This window comes from Notothenia rossii, assembly GCF_949606895.1.
Source record: "Notothenia rossii genome assembly, chromosome: 1".
NCBI classification, from domain to species: domain Eukaryota; kingdom Metazoa; phylum Chordata; class Actinopteri; order Perciformes; family Nototheniidae; genus Notothenia; species Notothenia rossii.
In genome coordinates, this window is record NC_136912.1 from 30126296 (window position 1) to 30147975 (window position 21680).

Below are 21680 nucleotides of genomic sequence, written 5' to 3' on the forward strand. Positions count from 1 at the left end.
TCTTAATTTAATCTTGCAAAAGTCCTAGGATTTTATGATTTATTTTTCTTCGACGTTCAAAATAATTGCTCACATTGTTTGGTACAATTGACTGAATGCCTGAAAGAAATATGTGAACATAAATGAGAAGACACTCCTATTGTATTTATGTTTTTGCAAAAACTCTTAAACCCTTAATTAAGAATTTTAATTTATGAGCATTTTGGAAATACCAAGCACAAGAGTTCATTTTATTGTAAACTTATAAGAAAGGTAGGTTCATAGACCTATCAGTAGAGGGCAGCGTGTCATTGTGGGTCACTATTTGTCACTACATGTTGTTAATGCCCTTTTTCTCTGTTTTTTTCTCAATCCTCATATAAACCCATACACTCACAAACGTTATCCATATTACACAGACCTTTGTTCCGACCTGCCCGAGTTGGAGATAGTGAGCCTCCTGTCTGAGGGTCAGCCCAGCTACACCCTGCGAGCGGACACGGTGTTCGGATACGACCATGACGACTGGCTGCACACCCCTCTGCTGACACCAATCGTGGCTCTGGGACTCACACACGAGCAGATAGAAGAGACGCTCAAGTACTTCTGTGAGTAGCGTCTTATGTTCACTACCTGATGGAGGGATGTTTCCAAAACACCTTTTGACCTTTTGTCTGTTGTGAGGAAGTCAGATGAGATGATGAATTTACGGCATTTGCTTACAGTGTTCTCATACAAACATCGGTTTGTCATATCACTGCCTTTATACTGCAAACACAAGGTTTCCCTGCTGCTTTTTTTTCACAAAGCCTTAGTTTTGCAAGTTCAAAACCTGTGAAGTTATAAAGTTTGTTGCAAATGTACGTTCAATTTGTTGATGTCTGGCCAAGGACCGCAACGGTTTTGTACAAATGCTTCAACAGATAAAGGATAATTGTGGGAAAGGAATACACAGAGATGACAGATTATTTTTTAGTGAAATTCTCATATGTTTTGAAATTTAGAGAAACAGTAATATTTTTGTTAAAAGACATACAAGTGCACTTTTCATTAACTAGTGAAATAGTTGCATTCCTCATCTCAATAAGGGCTTTTCCTTTCCTTCATTCATATTTTGCCCACAATTAAGGATAAACTTGAGGATGTGTGTGTGTTCTCAATGAGTTAGTGAAAGCTCTCCTCCACGCACACACTCCCACGTCTGTGAGTCACAGATGTCAAATGTCACCAAGCCGATTAACCTGAACAGTTTCCACTGCAGCGCTGCAGACGGCACATCCCAGCTGCCGCTCAGAAAGAGTTTGTTTTTAGATGCATAGGTGTCTAGACCTGTGGGGGAATGGGAGATTGTGTGCGTCCTTGCCTTGACTTCTATAAGGCTTGCTTGTATACTGAAGATGTGTGCATGAGGGCTAATTTCTACCATTTATTTGATCCTGTGATCTGCTCTGAGATTTAAATTCAGTGTTGATCAGCTCGACTTGACATTTTAAAGACCCCTATAAGGAATGGATTAGAGTACATACAGCCTAATTTCAAAACAGTTTGACACTTAAATTGCAAAGCCAGTTGAACAGTGGTTTGGTCAGCGACGCATAATATTAAACACGTTGTCTGAATGTGCACAGTTCTGACATATTTACTCTGCAATGATATTTGACAAGGTTAGGAAACTTTGCTCTGCAGTAACAGAGACTCCGGCTCAACCATGGTAATCTCAATCCATAATCTACTGTAGGGCTGAAGTATTTTCTCCTCTTACAAATATAAACCATATTATATTGTTTATATAACCATATTGTGATTTATATCAAATGTAGCATGTATGCATTGCCATTTACTGTTTTGTTTGATCAATTCATAATGGCAGGTGTATTTAAGCAGTTTTTTTATGTATCAGTACTCTTAATGACCTTGCCCTTTTTTACTGATAGTATTTCATGCGATTGTACTGCTACTTCCTCATAATGCTAGATAGGCTGTACCAAGCCATGCTACATGTTCCTATCAGGACAGACTGACCCGTGCCAAGCCACAGTGTTTGACATATTTGGTCAGGGGGCATTTGGTTTTGTTCGTTTTTCACAGTACTGTATTGTGGTATAGGTTTTGGAGCATGTAAATAGACTGCAAAGGACTTTCTCTCCCAACTCCCCGCCCATTTCACTCTTTTTAATGTACGTGGCATAATGACATCACTGAAGATATGTTTAGATTATATTATTAGGTACACTTGCGCTTCTATTGGCTAAACACTCCAACATCCACATCGTACTCTACAGGCTAAGAAAGCGGTTGACCAATCACAACAGAGCCGGCCAGCTCACCAATCAGAGCAGACTGGGCTCTAGTTTCAGACAGAGGGTGAAAAGAGGATGCAGATTTATAAAACCTAATATACACATCTGAGTTGACAAATATGACATGTGGGGTTCCTCAAGGCTCCATCTTGGGGCCTCTTCTCTTTAACATCTCCATGCTACCACTGGCTCAGATAATGAAAAACAACAAAATAAGTTACCATAGCTATGCGAATGACACCCACATTTACATAAGTATTTCACGAGGAGACTATGCTCCAATTCAAACGCTGAGTAAGTGCATTGAACAAATCAATGACTGGATGTGTCAGAACTTTCTCCAATTAAACAAAGATAAAACTGAGGTAATGGTTTTTGGAGCCAAGGCAGAACGTATAAAAGTTAGCGCTGAGCTTCAGTCTGGAATGTTCAAAACAACAGATAAAGCCAGAAATCTAGGTGTAGTCATGGACTCTGACCTGAGTTTCAACAGTCACATTAAAACAGTTACTAAATCAGCCTACTATCACCTTAAGAATATTTCTAGGATTAAAAGACTAATGTCACAGCAGGATTTGGAAAAACGTGTCCATGCTTTTATCTTCAGTAGACTGGACTACTGTAATGGTGTCTTTGCAGGTCTCACTAAAACATATATTAGAAAGCTGCAGCTAATTCAGAACGCAGCTGCTCGAGTCCTCACTAACACTAATGGCGCGTTTCCACTGCAGCGCGGAGCTCGCTTTTGGTTGCGTTTCCACTTGGCCTAGTACCGGCTAGCGGGTCCTAATTCACAGCTTTTCTGGCCCCATAAAATCGTGGTTATAGGGCCAGGAACAACCAGGCTGAGTCGGGCTGAGTATGTTAAACTAGAGAGAGAATCGCTGGCAAGGGGGCTATAACTACAACAAGATGAAGATATTTGACCCTGATTTAATTCTAATACACGTTTCAAAATGATGCCGAAGTAACAACATACTGATACCGGTTAGTAAAAACCATGAATTAATGCTTTGACAAGTCTGCAGACAGACGGCAGGCGGAAAACCTTTTAATTTGTGTGTTGTCTAAATGGAGATTGGCTAAGCTAATGTTGTAAATGCTCCGACCGTCCACACTCACAACAACAGCCTATACAGACATAAATAAACCAGCGATTGTATTCGCCATGACACAGACAGTCTGTGGTTTGTACTTGTTTAACTTTTGTCTAGTTTCTGAACAGATATGAGGAGCCGTGAGCTCTGAGTGCTAACAGCTAACGGCTGTGTTGTTTTTCTGGGGCTCTCATTGAAGATGACGTCACGGCTCCGCCTACACTGCGTTACTATAGATACTACCCCAGTTCCTAAACTGTAATGGAAATGCGCCATAAAGTGAGCCAGTCCTAACGAGACCTAGCCATACCGAGCGAGGCCGTGTAGTGGAAATGCGCCATAAGAAAGTGGATCACATAACTCCTGTTCTGAAGTCTTTACACTGGCTTCCTGTATGTCAAAGAATAGATTTCAAAATACTGCTGCTGGTTTATAAAGCTTTGAATGGTTTAGGCCCAAAATTCATTTCTGACCTCCTGCTAAATGATGAACCATCCAGTTCTCTCAGGTCTTCAGGGACTGGTCAGCTTTCTATCCCCAGAGTCAGAACTAAACATGGAGAAGCAGCGTTCAGTTATTATGCTCCAAATATCTGGAACAAACTCCCAGAAACCTGCAGGTCCGCTGCAACTCTGACTTTTAAATCCAGACTAAAGACTTTTATTTTTGCCGCTGCTTTTAATTGAACTATTCACATCTTAAACTGCACTGTAACTTTTATCCATGTATTTTTTCTGTTAATGTTTATTTTATTATCTTTGCTTTTTAATGACTGATTTGAAATGCCATTTTCTTAATGTCTTTCTTTTTTTGTAAAGCATTTTGAATTTCCTTGTGTTGAAAGGTGCTATATAAATAAACTTGCCTTGCCTTGCCTTGCCTTGCCTTGCCTTGCCTTGCCTTGCCTAATATCATTAGATGTGAAGCGAAGTAGTATTCCATGGAAGCATTTTTGCTAAAGTTTAGGGCCACACCTACATCTCATTAATCATGCATCATGGTAAGCCTCTAACCACAACAATGAGGGCAGGGGAAATACCCACACATTGAGTGAGAGATGCAGTGGAGCAGAGGGATCTAACTTGTTTGGTTAAATTAAAGATTTACTTGGAAGACTGTGGGTAGAGCGTGTCTGATCTATAATAATTGATAACTGTTTATATGATTGTTGTGCAGGGCTGTATTTCACTGTGGATCAAATAAATGCTAAAGACCTTCCAGGGTGTTTCCTCAGACAAACATTGACCAGGGATATCAGCGATCAGTTTTCAGATCCTTATCGTCACACTGAGTAACAGAAGTGGGCTGAGCTGCTTTTATCAAGACTTTATTTAAACTGTACTTCTATGCTTGTTTTTTGTAACAAGTTTCCCGAGGTAACTAGTTCAATAGTTAATAGTTAATATAAGGGCTGGAAAAAGTTGAATCAGAGCAGATTGCTGATTTTATTCCTGGGAGGGGCCTCATTGTCACATCTTTGCTTGTTATTGTGGGCAAAGTACTTGAGACTTTACTTCTTTATTACCTAGAGTTGTTATCTTGCAGCATTTTTAGTGGTGTTGTTAGAGCAATGGATTTTTAACTTGGAAGTAGTCAAAACATTCTTGGAATGGAATTTGAAGTCACCTCTTTAACCATACACATGCTGCTCTCGAAGATTTTATTCTGCAAAGGATAAATGCTCGAAGAGAGCAAGCGTAGGGATGGGAAATGCACTCGACCTGAAAATAATCTGTTTTGGGTGAAAAATGTATGAAGGCATTAATATTTGATTGTCAGAGAAACGCTTGTGTCTAGGTCACGGACGGACGGAGACAAACCCGTATATATAGGAAAGTGGTGTGGGCAAGGGCTTTGGATCATTGCAGCAGAATATAGTTCACTGTAAAGTTAAAGCAGACGTATTTAGATAAAACTGAATCGAGATGAAAAACAATCTTTGCGGTCCGCTCATAATCTAGGAAGAATACTTACACAGAAAGCAAGTCTCCATTGCTCAGAATGACAAATATGGTTTATTTATATTTTTATATATATAATATAATAAATTCCATATCATATTTGACTAAAACACTTACTGAATTTTAGTGTAGAAAGAAAAATATATGAATAGCAAGATGATTAATTAATGATCCCAGACAAAACCCGTAAAATCCCAGACTCACTGTATACCCTCTGTTTCTCCCATCAGCCCCCTGTACAGTGGGTGTGGCTCTGTCTGCAGCAGCATCACCAGCAGAGCCCTCTCTGTGCCTGCTATTACGTATGTGCTCAGAACAAGAGCAGCCATTGGCCCGGGCGGAACCTACCATCTGCCTCAGATCCTCAGGGGTGGGTGGGCTTAATGCAGCATCCTTTCAAACTCCATCAGCATCCATATCCTGAATTAGTTTTTCAAATACAGCTGACTATACTTATCTCAATGACCCTGGTGATCAATATCGGCTTTTATGGCTTGGGGTTGAGATTTGTCTTCCTCCTTCAACCCCCCTCCTCTTCCTCCCCTCTTTTCTTACCCGGTAGTCCAACGTGGCCAGGTGAACGAAGGCAGTCATGACGACAGATGGCCAGTACAGTCTGAGGGATTAAATATTAACATGCAGCAGCTCTGATTCTCTCACACACACAGGAACACACAGGAACACACAGGTACACACACACACTCCCTCACGTAGGCTGGTTTGTACCAAAACACACAGGCCAGCAGAATCATGCCGCAGACACAGCTGGTGTGTGACAGCGCAGGATATTCACAGTAATTTATCTGAAGAAGAAGGATTTATTCAACCGATGGACGGAGAGGCGGAGGACACTTTTTCTCCGGTCACCATGGAGGTTTGGAGCTCCTCTGCATCCGAGGTGGAGGAAGAAGACAAGAGCATTTCTAGTCTTGTGAATGAAGTAGTGGACATGGACAAGACATGTCTTAACAGCAATAACAATAATAATAACAACAAGGACATCCTTTGCCGGGAGGTGACACAAGGTGAGATTAGTTGGTGGTGCGTGATGATGCAGACGACAGGGAAAAGCAGCTGGCATGCACAAGAGACTTACATGCTTAGAGAGGAAGTTACATAAAATACTATGTAAAGAGTCATGGTTCATAATTATTCTAATCTGCAGGTAAAATGCTGCTGTCTGGTGTTTTTCTGTCCTACATTGCGTTGTCAAGATCTGTGTTATCTAAGTGCTCTATACTTTATAGTGCACTGGATGTTCTGCAGTGATGTCATTGAAGGTGCAACATACAAGTCATGATTACATCCGACAAAATGCGTTTTCTGCAGCTCTTTTCACAACACTCCTTTTAGTTTAACATGAAAGTGCCCTGAGACGGGTAAAGTTTTGTAAATACATTCAGTGGGGTGAAGGTCACTGATCGTGTGTGTGTGTGTGTGTGTGCACGCTGCAGCAGCAGCAGCACAATCATCTCTGTGTACATGTCAGCAGTTGTCATTGGCAGCATTGGACATTTTGTGTTTTTCTTTGTTTTTAGTATATGGAGGTCAAAGCCATAGAACTAGGGAATAGTATTTGAATGCTTCCAGTTTCTCTGACAAGGTTTGAACCTGAGATCTTAATTTTGGAAATTCTGAGAAACAAGAATCAAATTGGACAAATGAAAATGATTGAATTACCTGATTGCTCTTGAATGCACCACTGTTAAATGTTCCCAAACCCTATTCTGAAGAACAAAGAGTGTCAGTACATTATCTATTCTGCTTCTCTTGTTTCACTCCAGTATTGTCAGTTATGTTTGCTTTTCATGTTAAGTAATGTTAGACTTTTGATGCATGTCATACATTTGTGAAAAGCCTCCTCTATCGCTCCTCTTTACCAGGCGTTCTTTGTCTAAATGGGCACGTGGTTGGCCCCCAAACACTGCGACACGGGCACCAATCCAGACATACAGGACACCCAAACAAACCAATGTGTGGCCTCTGTTGTGCAATGAGACTTTAAATTGGATATACAGCTCACCCCATTTTTCTTGAATCTCAATCTCTACATGTACAGTATGGTTCCAGTGTCTGTTGAATTCCAACACAGAGACTCTACATGTTTGCTGGAGCTGTGTTTTTAGTGCACATATACTTCACTTGTTTCTGTTGGACACATTGTTTCCGAGTGCTTTGTTGTGTGTTTATATGACGTTTTTGCTCAAATCCAGCTTTAATTTGAAACCTAATTGTAATAGATCGGACACAAAACTCCTCATTTTTTATAGTGAGATTAATGTTACCATTATGACATCTGTAGACTGTTCTCTCTTAAATTATACTTAAATCTTTACCGATTAAACTAGAAGGCTGTGAGTTAAATGTTAGCTCCTGCCAGTTTTGTTCAAGTTTGCCCTTTCACAACAGTAGGGATTAATATGGGATCAATGTGAATCTTGTTCTTAAAGCTCTTTGCCTGTCTGATCCCCACGACATAACAGACGTCATAAGTATACATAGCTCAGCAGAGTTCATCCACTATGTACACTATTAGGCCTGCAGTTCAGGGTAGCTGCCTGGATTTAGCTTAACTCAAACCTTAAAACCTCTAGCTGGCAAAGCAGCATCCATTTCCTTGATCTGCTCTATGCTCTCCAGCGCAGTCGGGTCAAAAGGAAATAGATATACAGTTATTTACTAAGTTGAGTCTTTGTGGATGTACAGTTCAAATAAGTGCAAATAAGCCATTCAATAAACTATTTTGACAAACTTGAAATAATAAAATACGAATTGTACGGCATATGACTAAACTGCATTTTCTCAAGATTTGAATGACTTAGTAGTGAACTGGATCTTAGTTTGTGTGTGTGTGTGTGTGTGTGTGTGTGTGTGTGTGTGTGTGTGTGTGTGTGTGTGTGTGTGTGTGTGTGTGTGTGTGTGTGTGTGTGTGTGTGTGTGTGTGTGTGTGTGTGTGTGTGTGTGTGTGTGTGTGTGTGTGTGTGTGTGTGTGTGTGTGTGTGTGTGTGTGTGTGTGTGTGTGTGTGTGTGTGTGTGTGTGTGTGTGTGTGTGTGTGTGTGTGTGTGTGTGTGTGTGTGTGTGTGTGTGTGGCTGACCGTCCAGCTGCTGCTTCAATCCACTTTAAGTACAAGAGGATTTGAAGAAGTAGTCTATTATCTGATTAATCATTGTTCATTTATATAATGTATTTTGGCAATCACACAACCAGTTACGTGTTATTTAGGCTGTAGTTATTCTTGTTTATTAATTGTCTGTTTCAAAGTCATTTAGTCAATGGTAATGATCAGAAATAGACATGTTTACACTGTTGTTGATTAGGATTATGTAAGAACTGTACTTCTATTGTACCTTTTTATTTATTTATATATATCTATGATTTAATTAATTTAGAGTCAAGCTATAAATCCCTACATACACATTTTTTAAACAGTCTGTTTTTTGAGATTTTCCACAACAAAATATACAATATAATCAATACAAACAGCATCAGACATCAATTCTTACTTCTGTCGTTAAACGTTTATAATGGACGTGAAAAAGTAGGGCAAAAATACCAACAATAGATGGTCATTAAAGCCTAAAAATGAAAAATATGAACAGGATAATGTACAAGTATTGTATTTGCTAACATGATGTTGCAGTGCACTCAGACTTTGAATATGAATCAGTCAAAAACAAAAGAGGCAGAGAACACCCCCCCCCTTCCTCCCAAAGCCCACCAGACACACTCATTGGGACAATCCCAGTACCATCCCCAACAGATGCCCCTAGAACCAGGGCCCAGAGACAGCCAATCCCCCGGCCCCATTATTCTTGACCAAACAGTTAACATCAAGACGATATGGTAGTTGTTGTCGAGTATCTTGTTAAGTCCAACGCCCATTAAAAACGGACCAATTACATGGCCTCGACCAATGCTGCTTCAGTTTTCTTGATTGCCGCTCATTGCAACACCTTCCCTCTCAACACTACCTTTTTCTTTTGGTCGTGATCAATCAACCCACCCAATGTGAAGCACATCAGATGAACAGCTGTCAAGAAAAATGACTAACAAAAATGTCCTCTAGATCTCGAAGGAGACAGCTGTAGCTTCTCATGTTGTTTGCTGCTCTAACAGTTCATATAGGGGGCCACTCTCAATACATGTCAGTGTGTACGTACAACTATGCTAATACATATTTTCAGACCACCTCAAGAGCTCACGCTCAAAACTGCACTTATTAGGGTTTCAGCTAAAACACCAGCCAAGTTGACGGAATAGCAGTTGTTGAGAAAATACTGCTAAACAAACACTTATTGCCTTTAAGTAGATGACAAGATCCTTGTTGGCAGTTGATTTGTTATATAATTAGAAACGTTCAAATATCCTTTTTTTCTGAGAACATCAGGGATTTCTCATCCTTCTTGGCTCAAATATTAAGAAAGATTTTAGAGTGTAAGAGTCAATGTGACTATCATATTTGGCAAGATCTTTTATTTTATGATTTAATTGAATAAGTTGGGAATGACAATATACTGTAAAAGTCCTTCATCTGGGAGGCAGTTCAGGTGGTCCAGGATTCGTCTTTCTATTTCACATTCAGTGTTGAAGTAAATTACATTAATGACATGGTCAGTTTTAAGATATTGGTGTCCCAGACTATACTTCTGCATTAGTGTATCCCATGTATCCTTCCTGACATTTGTCTGGCAAAGCCTAGTGATTAGTTTAATGAGTTAAAATGGTCTTACCATCACCTGTGAAACCTTTTTGCTTTTGCTTTTCTCTTTAATCTGCTAAGTGCAGATGGAAACATGACCTCTACCTGCCCGTTAATCACCACCGACTGATGGACATGATTTCCGTGTATATAATTCATGATACAGCTACGTTATACTGTGCAGTGCAGCCCAAGGTTCTTTCCATTAGTCTGATTAGACGCCGCCCAATCACGGTTTCTCCGGCCAAATTCAAGCACCTCAATCTGATTACTTTGCGGCATGGCAACTTCCCATATCTTTAGTCGAGCTAAGCCTACCACCAAAGTAAGGTTACACAACTGATTTCAGATTAGAGGCATGCTGTGTCATTCAGAATTGCACACTAGTCCATGCACATTTTACACACAGTCTTAAACAATACACAAAACCTACAATTGTGAGAAGTATAAAAAAGGAACACAAAATTATAACGCAGTGCTTATAGTTTATTACTGAAATCTTTTGTGAAATAAACAGATTACGAGCAAATGAAAAGTTTTCAGAGCTTCACCATTATTGACTTTGAAGTGGACCCAAACACAGCATTCTCCAGGATGTAAACAAAGTGGCAGGCCAATAGCCAGCCTCTGTTATCCCCTCCATGCTGTACGTGTCCTGCTGGCACGAACACTTCATCAGTTCAGCCACCGGCAGCATCTCCTGATGAGCTATATCGGTATCCAGGAGAACGAGGTCTTTATTGCCCTCTTATCTAGGCTAAAAGGGATCAAGCTAAGAGGATCAGTATCTGGCTGACCGCATGGACAGGTTGTGGTCCGTAGCGGAGGAAACTTAACAAAGAAACAAGATGTAGTCGAGGCTCTCATTCACAGAGAATGTGCTGTTTGCAGGCTCTGTTTGGATGGTGCTTTACAAAATATACACATTGGAAAAGGATATGTGTTTATTCATTTGTTTATATCATTATATCATCTAAAAATCTACTTTATCGACCTAGGCCATTCCATTAGAGCAGTGCTTTCAGAAATTCAATTGAAGACTGGAAAAAAAGAATAATTTGAAGAGAAAGATACATATTGGGATGTGATCTGGTGAAATGGTTAGAAACAGCAGTAGGCCTACTGTATGTTTTTAAATAATATTTTAAGTGGCAAACAAATTAAACTTTAATCCGTGAATGTGCTAATCATTTTTTTTATTGTCGTAATACAACTAAAAACTGAATTGGAGCCTATGGAGACAGCAAGGATTTGTTGTTACAGTGTCCTTTGTGTGCATACAGCTCTTCCTCCATTCATAAAATCCCTCTCTCCCTCCTCCCGCCTCTCCTCCCCCCTCTCCTCCCCCCTTTTCCTCCCTCAGTGCTGTGCTCGGACAGAGTGGGCCAGGTCACCAAGACATATCATGACATCAAGGCGGTCACTCACCTGCTGGAGGAGGTGAGACACACAGCAGATGAACGGGATTATAGAGGATAACAGTTTATGCCTCCTTGCCAAAACGCTGGTTTTCTATCTCCCACATTATGAACAAATGAAGATCTGCTTTGCCAGCTAGATTGTTCCCTAAAATAATATGAAATGTTGCATCACTTTGCAGAAAGAGCGGGATCTCGAGCTAGCGGCGCGGATCGGTCAATCCCTGCTGAAACAGAACCAAGAAATAACCGCACGCAATGAAATGCTGGACGAGCAGCTGGAAATAGCAAAGGAAGAGGTACAAAAACAACATGTGTAACAAGTTTGATACCCACTGAAACACACAGTCGCTTTTGTTATGAATCTGGTGTCATACAGTTAACAACAATTAAATATTGTATTTCAAGATTGCTCAACTTCGCCATGAGCTGACAATGAGAGACGACCTCCTTCAGTTCTATGCGAGCACCGAGGAGATCGAGAACGCTGAATCACGTTCCCCGTGGGTACACGCACGCACGCACGCACGCACGCACGCACACACACACACACACGCACACACACACACACCTTTTCATTGGAAGTTAAAAAAAACACTCTTTCCCATCATCAGTTAATCATTATCTCTATTCATTATTGTTCTCTGTCCATTTCTTCTCATTGCAGCAGCTTAATTATTAAGTTAATTATGAAATACTTGACTGAAACAAATATATTTATTAAACATTGATTGTCAAGATATCTAATGCAAACACATGTTTCTTTCCTTGTAGGATAAAAAGAAACGAGTCATGCACTTCTCTCACCAGCTTGGTCCACTACGACTTCCTGCATCAGAAACTGAAGGGTCTGGAGGACGAGAACCGCATGCTGCGAACAGAGGTGTGCGACACTGAGATCACAGGAACATACACACTGGGTGCTTTTCATTGACTTTTAAATGCCAATGTAATATACATCGTTTTATGAACAACTGGCTTCATTTAGTTTATACACCCAACACATATTCCTCCACTGTAACATCTCTTTTCAGAAACTGCTTGAAATGCAGCATGCAATCTTATTTAACATTGCATACTGCATTAAAAGGATGTAGAACTTGTAAAAACACGGATAAATACAGATAATCACTTACAAAACGTTTTTACAGTTTAACATTTAGTTAGCGTGAAAAGTATGATCATTTGATGATGTCATTATTTCAGGCCAGTGATCTCACAACAGAGACGACCAACTACGAGGAGCAAGAGCAGGAGCTGATGATGGTGTGTGTGGAAGAACTCTGTAAGTGTTCAAGTCTTCTTTCAATGTTTTAAAGAACACACTAGCTACAGGTGTATTTATTAGGCCTTGTGTGTTTCAGCATCCGTCAATAAGCAGGTGGTGGACCTGTCAGAGGAGCTGGCGCGGAAAGTGGAGGACTTCTTCCGGCAGCAGGAGGAGATCAGCTCGCTGCTCGCTCAGGCCGTGGACCTGCAGGCTCGCTGCAAAGGGGTGAGAGACGCTCCTGTGTTCTGGATCAATGGCGTCTAACCACTGTAAAGCTCTGCTGACTCTCTTCCTCCTGTCCCTCTAGATCACACATGAAAATGAGGAGCTGAACCAACAACTGAGTGCCTCCCGTGAGAGCCAGCTAAATCTTCAATCAGAGGCAAGACACTTATAATCACTTTGACAACATATTTAGAGTAAGATCCCTCTCCTTTCTACGGAGGGGGACAAAGAAAAGTTGTTCTCTTGCTCACACGAAAGATACCAGTGTGCAAAGGAGGAGGTGGCACGCACAGGAGAACACCAGTTCATTGCAGACTGTTATATTTATATGTGAAAATGACAGTTAAGGAATTAATTGAATTATATTTTAAACTCAGACTTCATTTTAAGGACATTTTGGCCAGGGGTGTAGAGCTATTTATTTAGGCACCGGAGCGCACCTATGAGACACAAGTGGACAATCAATCAATCAATCAATCAATCAATCAATCAATCAATCAATCAATCAATGAAATTGTATTTATATAACCCAATATCACACTTGTCTTAGGGGGCGCTTTACAGTGTGTACAGAATATGCAAGAGGCAAACCGCAATTTATTGAAAAAAAACTAGCTGTAAATAATGAATGGTTTGTTTTTCTTTGTTGGATGTCAGCCCAAAGGCTTCTGACAGACTCATTTGTCACTCAGCAGCCACTCGTGCTGACTGACAGGCTGTTGACAGAAAGCAGGTTTAATGAATTGCCAACCCGCTTTCTGTGGAAACTGGGAGGAGTGCTGTAATAAATGTTCTGGAAGCTTTGAGCCACGGTTAAAGTTTGTTAGAAAGAGACATAATAAGGGGGACTGCATGTACACTGAGGTGCTGTTTATACCTTTTTATAAACTTTGTTCTAACAAGATCACAAGATCACACCACAATAATGGTTATATTTGACATCATCTACCCTAAAGCCTTCACATGTTTACACAGAAACCCTTTCTCCGTGTCCCCACACAGACCTGTTAATGTACATCTTTACAGAAGCCTACTGAAAGCATTAAGAATGTAAATATTTCAGCTCTGTTGCTGTGAATAGATGTTCTTCTTGTACTGCAGCTTGACAGAAATGTCTCCCCCTGTCTGCAGCTCAAGGACCTGCGGGACAAGTACTCTCAGTGTGAGGACATGCTCTGCGAGGCCCGAGAGGACATCAAGAACCTGCGGAATAAGAGCCTCCCCAACAGCACAGTGCAGCGCTACACCGCGCTGGCCTCTGTCCTCCCCATGGACTCTCTGGCAGCCGAGATTGAGGGCACCTTCCGTAAAGGCCTGGACACCCCCGCACCCTCAGAGTACAGGTCAGTCTGACATTTTATGGTTTTTATGAGGTCCTTTTATCATCCTTATATTAGTGATGGACACAAGTTTACAGTTCGGGTTGTTTCAAATTAGACATTTCCAAATGTGTGTTATTCTGTTCTTCCAAAGTAATTCCCTGCACCAATAAGGGCTTATGAACATTCAAATGAAAATACGATGAGACGTTTTTTGGGTTGATTGTTTAGGTGGCCAGGAAACTGTCAACTTTCTTGACATCTTTGAAAATACATTTTCAATAAGCTGAACTTTAACAAATCATATAAAGACTCAGAGTTCGGATTATGAGAAAAGAGAGCTTTTTGAACATTAAAGCATTGGGACATGTCACAGTCGAGGATGTCATCATATTTTGACAGTGTTTTTCTTTTTCAGTATTCGCTTGTATTTTCCCATTTTCTTTTTTTCTGTGTTTATTTATGCACCAATACTCCAAAACAAATTATTGTTATCAAAACCCATAAGGCAATACACCTGTATTCTTATTCTGAGCTTGAAAAAATACAATGACAAATTACAGTGTGTCTTTTATCTAACAGGTTTGCAGCTGAATGAAATCATGTAGATTGTGTTAGATCTTTCCATGCCCACTCATGCCCTGTTTCTCCTCTCAGGACCCACCCGTGGCGTGTGTTTGAAACAGTGAAGGTGGTGAACAAGGTGGTGAACAAGGTTGCAATGAGGCTGCGGTCTCGCTGCCCCTCCCCCGGGCTGCCCGGCTCCAGCCCGCTGTCGGCTCACGCCAGCTGCACCAGCACCCCCAGGACCAGCTACTACGGCTCCGACAACGCCAGCCTCACCCTGGAGGACAAGCCAAACTGCAACAATGCTCAGAAAGAAGACAACAGGTGTGTTTAAGTGCATAGTGTTACATCAAATGGAAAATTAAAGATCTAAATATAATCATTTTATATGCATATTTCATGATTTTATAACATTAATTCACTGTCCTTGAATGTGTAATGACTGTGCTACTTTTAAATCTTCACTAAAAGTCTCGGCAATTTTTATATTTTTTTAAGTTTTAGTAAATTGAAACTGTTGAAATGTAGTTTAAACAAATTCTGTTTATAATAAACATTTCATTAAATCTAGTCTAGACAAAATATCCCCTTGTTTCTTTTGCCGACGTCCTGTCGTTGTAAATTAACGCAAAGCAATGAAAAAAATAAGTGTAATATTTTGTGTCGTCTTTGGAGTTATCGTGTTTTTATTTTTAACCTATATTTAAACTCTGTCTTTATTCTTCAATATGTCGATATGTTCACAGTTAAATGACGTCAGCCTCTTGTCTGGGTCATCTAAAAACTGGTTGTTGGCAAACATTCAAAGTCATAGATTATGTTAACCAAATGAACCAATATATTCCCTGCAGTGGGAGTGGGCCGAAGCGCCTGGGCCAGCCGGGCACCCCCGGGGGTCAGGACCTGGAGGCCGCCCTGCGCAGCCTGTCGGCCCGCCAGCAGAGCCACTCCTCTGAGCGGCCGTTCTTCGACGTGGAGCGCGAGCGGAAACTCCATGCCCTGGCAGCGGACTGCGAGGAGGCCGAGGGCTCCAGCGGCTTCCTGACGCCCAACGACAGCCTGGTCTCCAGCCCGGCCACCTCCACCGGCACCAACTACTCCAACGGCAGCTCCCGGCACTCGTGTGGCTCCTCAGGAGGATCCAGGTCCTACCTGCCCGACCGCCTGCAGATTGTCAAACCACTGGAAGGTAAACACTTCAGCTTGACGCAGCGTTGTGTCAGTCTCTTGGAGTTTATTCCAGCTTATGTGGAGTCAAAATGGAGCCCAGAAATGTACTGTAGTGCTCCCCATTATATGTTTCCTTTGTGTCCACTTGACTGTCTCCTCTATGATTTCCTGTTTGTATTTTTATCATGTTCTGTTGCCTATTAGCATTTTCTCTTTTTTTTAACAAATTGTACAGTGTCCTTGGATGTCATGAAAGGCGCCTAAAAATAAAATGTATTATTATTTATTATTACTGGTAAAATACATCAAGACAATCAATGCTCATTGTTGAAGTCTGTGATACTAAACTAAAACCACAGGTACAAATGTGCCCTGCTCTTACAAATCAAATGTTTTCTTTAAAGAAAAAGGGAAAGAAACAATAGTTAATTACTCCATACAAAAGTAAAACTATTTATCATATGATATGTATCTATATTTGATGATGTCACCAAAAGGCAGTTAAAGAGCATCTTGCAGGTTTTTCTTTTTTCTACATTTATGCTAAAAAAAGTGAATGTAGGATTTGATATGTTTTACGAGACATAAGGGCAGGAATTCAGAGGGAAAGGAGCAATTTTGAGCTCTGCTCTTAAAAACGGCTTTTTTTTAAGGTCATACGTCAAACGCATCATATTACATCACACAGGGGACACATCTCCGCTCTCTGACCGCGGGTATAGTAGAGTTGCGTTGAGTTGAGCGGTTGTGTTTTAGTGAGCTGGTATTTTTCGGTAGTTTTAAATTGTATTTCAACATTTGTAATCATGGTGCAGTATTGTGTTTGTGCAGGTTGCACAAATACCAGCCTGTCAGGACATCGAGTCCACAGTTTCCCTCACGGGAAAAGGACCGGTGCTAGCGTTCGTTCCTGGGTGCGTTGTGCATCCACCTCCCTGCAGCACATACTCTCCACAGCTTTATCAGGAAACCATATTACATCTCTCCCCCCCCCCCCCTTCGCTGCTCTCTCTCTCTCTCCCCTCCGGTACACGGCACCGTAAGACATAGGCCCTTTCTCATTTCATCAAATCCCCCTCCTCGACTCCTCGACTCCTCGGTCCTCCGGTAGTGACCCGGAAATGAATTTCAGCGCGCCATGTTGAAGGACATCTCATTTCTCTAAATGCACTTCGAGGACCGAGGATCGAGCGTCGAGGAGGCTCTCTGGAGGAGCTATAACCGAGGATACACTGATGGGTCCTCCACGGTCCTCCACGGTCCTCCACGGCTCCTTCGTGGATGCATTTCCGGGAACAGAGATGTTTCAAAGAGCCGTGATGCACGGCCGGACTTATCTCTATAGATGTCATTGTAGTGTATATTTCTGTATATTTTTTTGAAAATCTATTGTATTCATCATTTTCCTCCACATTTATTCACAGGTGTCTTTAACCTGGAAGTTGCTCTTTAACATTAGATGGTTGCAGTAACACTCTGAGAAATGTGAAATCATACAACAAAAGTGTAGGGACAAAGAAAAAATGCTAGCAAAAATAGATGTAAAACATGAAAAGGAACATGTATTGTTAGTATACCAAAAAATATAAGCAGTCTGCCTATAACCACTGAACCAAGGTAATATTACATAACTTGATTACATTTTAATATTAACATTTGCCTACTTATGCCACAACCATTGCCGTTTGGGATTTCAGTTCTTGCCCTTTCCTGAATTCATATCTCTTCCAATAACATTTATTTGTATTTGTTGTACCCTCCTAGCAAATCCGGTTAAGAGTGTGTATTACCAAAAGCCACTGCTGATTTATAAAAAAAAGAAGGATATTTTTACCCATGCTAGACATTAACAATACTTTTGTTTTTTAAACTAGTTAAAAAAAAAATGTACATGAAAGATTTGTGTTACGTACATCCCCATTAAATAATAGGGGGAAATAGAGACAGTAACACACAACGACCCATACAGTTAAGGGAGTCAGGGTGAAAGTGAAAACAAGTGTTTTTATTTTCAAGAAAAGAATGTCAACACATATTCTTTAAGTGAGGGGGAGGTGAAGGAGATTGTGCCAAATAAAATATAAATATAACAAAAATAGGCCTAAAATAAAAAAATCTTCTCTCTGAAACAACACACACAAAATCGTCTGGTTTACTGGAAAAATATTCCCTGGATAAAAAAAAAAAGCAAACAAAATAAGCAATATAAGGTAAGCAACATAGATCAAGCAACAACGTACAAATAAAATGATGTGCTAACATGCTTCCTGCTCCGTCCCCTCTGACTCTCCTCAGGCTCGGTGACTCTGCACCAGTGGCAGCAGTTGGCCAAACCCAACCTGGGGGGCATCCTGCACCCCCGCCCCGGCGTCCTGACGAAGGACTTCAGGGAGCTGGAGGTGGACATACAGCACGTCTACAGTCTGAACGACCTGGAGGAGGACGAGCCTGACCTGTCGCAGCTCTCCGGAGCACATGGCATGGGTACGACCCCCAAACACACCACACACACTACTAACAACTGCATCAATCCCCTTCAAATCCATGGCTTTTTCTCCTTCATTTTTAAACTTTACTCCCCTTTTAATTGTAGTGTAACTTTCAGCTGAATTAGCTCTCGTAGTTTCTCATTGAACATCCTTTTCACGTGTAGTATAATGTGCCTTTTCTCCCTCCATGACCTCGCAGCCTCTCCATCCAAACTCCCTCAGACCCCCCCCTCACATCTAACAACCACCTGCCAAGTCCTCCAACCCTCCCTCCTCATGTCCTCCTTCTCCACTAGGTAAGAATATACATACTGTGATGTGCTGTATTAGTGACTTTGTGTTTTCTTTAGCGTGCTGTGATGTATTTTGTGTGTTTCTTAAAGGGGCTCTATTTTGCTATTTTTCTCAATTGTTTTTTGTGTCTCCATGCTTTAATGTTCAAAAAGCTCTTTATTATGTCATACTGCCTGCTGCAGCACCTCTTTTCACCCTCGACCTGAACTAGAGTTTGGTTAGCTGGATGGCTCTGTTGTGATTGGTCTATCTCTAAGAGATGTCCCGCCCCTTTGCCTATCACATACAATGTGTTGGAGCGCTAACCAATAGAAGTGCGAGTGTTACATAGTGACATTTGGGATTTTAACCTTTGCAGACCATTTACATGCACACAAACCTATAGAACACATTAGAGGAAAGGGAAACAAACCCAACGCATAATAGGGGCCCCTGAAGCCCTGAATGTGAGTTTGAAGTACTTGTGTTCATTTAACTTGTTTTGCAGGGTGACCTTCACTGAATGACTCCTGGTTTCCTGTCTTCCATGCTGTTTTTTCTCCCTGTTTACCAACTGTTCTTTACTCCCCACAGCGGCAGAAAGCGCCTGTCGAGGCTCTTCCTCCAACTCTAAAAGGCGCCTTCGAGGCAAAGTAAGAGTCGAAGGGTTATGGTTACACTGAATGCTTGATTAAAATGCTTTGAGAAAGGCACAGTGCCAAGTTAGTTTAACAAGATAACATCACGCACTGTGCTTCCGTCTCCTCCTCCTAACAGCACTAACTGGTTCTCCACATTTTAATCTTGCTTAACCTTTCTAGGTTCTCGTCTCAGATAACCATCAGATCCTGTGTGATCACAGCTGACTCACTAACATCACATTTTTCCATCTCACAGCAAGGTCAACAGACACTAACAACAAATGAACTGTTTTTTTTAACATTGTCTTGCCTGTTTTATTATTTGTGTATGAGCTTGTGCAAAAACAAAACATGTTTCTTATCTATTGTGATCTTCTTTTTACTTATTGTTATTTTGTATCTGTTTGCAGCCTTCGCTCTTTCGGCCTGCCATCTTGTAGGAACTGTGAGCTTGTGAACAACTCAAATGTAACCACTTCATCGCTGGGACTCCTGCAGCTTTTGCAAGAGCGTGGCATCTCATCTTCTCCTCATCCTCACCACTGCCTGCACTACAGCCACAGTGCAGAACCTTCACCATTCACAGAGAGGGACAACAGTGGAGGATTACAATCTGACAAAGAGGGGAGAAGGAATGCTTTCAGTTTGAACTTGGTGGAGAAACTTCAAGGTCTGGGGTTGCACAGAGTGGCAGCTTTGGGGATGACGGGCCACAGTGGGAGAGAGAAGCAGTCAAACCTCCTCTGAAGAGTTTAAACCGGACTGCTTCCCATTTCATTAACTTTAAAACCAGCCATGTGTTCCCCGCTGTGTGCCGTTCAGAACCCACAGCTCTGACAAACGCCACAGAATGTGCTAGAGCCATATTTAAAGTTGTTGGTAGTGTACAGTTATATTATTTTGTATGAATGTGTGTACAGTAGCTGTGTGTGTGTGACATTCATCTCAGGAACATCACCTGATCACCAGTCTGTTTGACTGCAACCTGCAGAAACAGCTTATTTTTTCACAAAAAAATCATGAAGAAAAAAACCTTTTATACTGTGTTTTGTGATTTTTATTATACATATTTTGCCTGCCGCTGGTTTTAAAGGGGACATATCATGTAAAAACACACTTATAATGTACTTGTCTGGAGTGAATCTGGAGTGACTAACAACCGAAAACTGTAAAATAAAACTCTTTGGGCTGCCATGGTCAGAAACATGAGATTCAAAAAGCCATGCTCCCCTTACCTTCACCAAGTTGCACCATATTATTCCCTTAAGCCAATCAGAGTAGACTGTACTTTTTTTAAGAGGTGTCCTTAAAGAGACAGGTGCTAAAACGTTTCAGACATATCAAAGCATATCCAGTAGAAACCCAATAACAAGTATGAACATGAAAATTAACATGATATGTCTCTTTTAAAAGGTCATTTTTCCAAACTGGAACATCCCTTGTATATACTGTAACACAATTGTCTTTTGGGAAGTTATGAAAAAACTATATGCAGTAAATTATTGTTAGTTTGAACATCAAACCAAACCATTGCTTTCACACTGAAGTACTTTAAAAAAATAACCACTGAAAAACACTCTGGTCTTCTTGCTTATTAGCTGCTACACTGAGCAGAGCATGTTATTGATACGAGTTTAAGAGGCATTGTGATTATGCACTGACTGAAATATACAATGTTAATGATTTTGACATCCAGCCGTCTCTGAAGTTTATTTGTTCTGGCTGCACAGAGAATTTACTTTTTTAACTTGATCGTGAGCAAAACTCACCAAAAAAAAAAATCAGGTTGCCTCACTGTATTAAAGACAGTGAAAATGATTTTTAAATGCAATATATATTTACTGCACTGCGTTGACTGAGAATCTTGCTTGTACAAATCTGCTGCATTTCACATCAGGACATTTGAAATTGCTTGGATATAATGAAAAAGAAAGGGCATTCAAAGTGAATTCCCTGTGTTTTAAGGGGAATCCTTATTTAAAGACGAGTAGAGTGATTTAAAACGGCATGTTTCTTTGAAATCTGTCCGAACAATCAACTGTAGCAAAAAGGCATAGGATACTGTGGATTTGAAAGGGAAGAAATCATAAACACATGTTATCCTTTAATGTGTGTTATGACGTAAATCAACCAAACTGCACTAGTGTTTGCTCTGTTCTATGTTAGCATCACAGCTGTTAATGTCAGTGTGTGTATACCACCTGTGAATAAAAACGTTGCATTTCCATCCAGTTTTACACTTCCCTCTTTTACAACGTACAGTGAAGAAG

General features: G+C 40.9%; 1 protein-coding gene across 4 annotated transcripts; it reads left to right on the forward strand.

The window, feature by feature from the left end:
- Window positions 1–5945: 5945 nt before the first annotated feature.
- On the forward strand, window positions 5946–21637 carry hap1 (huntingtin associated protein 1). 4 transcript variants are annotated; one of them, XM_079690305.1, is made up of 15 exons: window positions 5947–6362; window positions 11402–11478; window positions 11639–11755; window positions 11865–11959; window positions 12231–12339; window positions 12663–12741; window positions 12821–12951; window positions 13034–13108; window positions 14083–14294; window positions 14928–15161; window positions 15689–16026; window positions 18303–18491; window positions 18696–18792; window positions 19364–19422; window positions 19821–19960. In XM_079690305.1, exons 1-14 carry the CDS (start codon window positions 6167–6169, stop codon window positions 19401–19403), a joined length of 1989 nt encoding a protein of 662 aa, XP_079546431.1. In that variant the 5' UTR covers window positions 5947–6166; the 3' UTR covers window positions 19404–19422; window positions 19821–19960. The 4 variants fall into 4 exon arrangements, with proteins under 4 accessions (XP_079546432.1, XP_079546433.1, XP_079546431.1 ...); XM_079690306.1 differs by lacking the exon at window positions 18696–18792 and having other exon boundaries at window positions 5946–6362; window positions 19821–19984; XM_079690304.1 differs by lacking the exon at window positions 19364–19422 and having other exon boundaries at window positions 19821–21637.
- Window positions 21638–21680: the final 43 nt, after the last annotated feature.

Excerpts from the sequence above, each read along its gene's own strand:
- hap1 (XM_079690304.1), top strand. The coding sequence starts at position 6,167 with ATGGACGGAGAGGCGGAGGACACTTTTTCTCCGGTCACCATGGAGGTT. Across the intron at positions 12,742-12,820 it reads GGTGTGTGTGGAAGAACTCT|CATCCGTCAATAAGCAGGTG; the intron begins GTAAGTGTTCAA and ends TGTGTGTTTCAG. Across the intron at positions 13,109-14,082 it reads AGCTAAATCTTCAATCAGAG|CTCAAGGACCTGCGGGACAA; the intron begins GCAAGACACTTA and ends CCCTGTCTGCAG.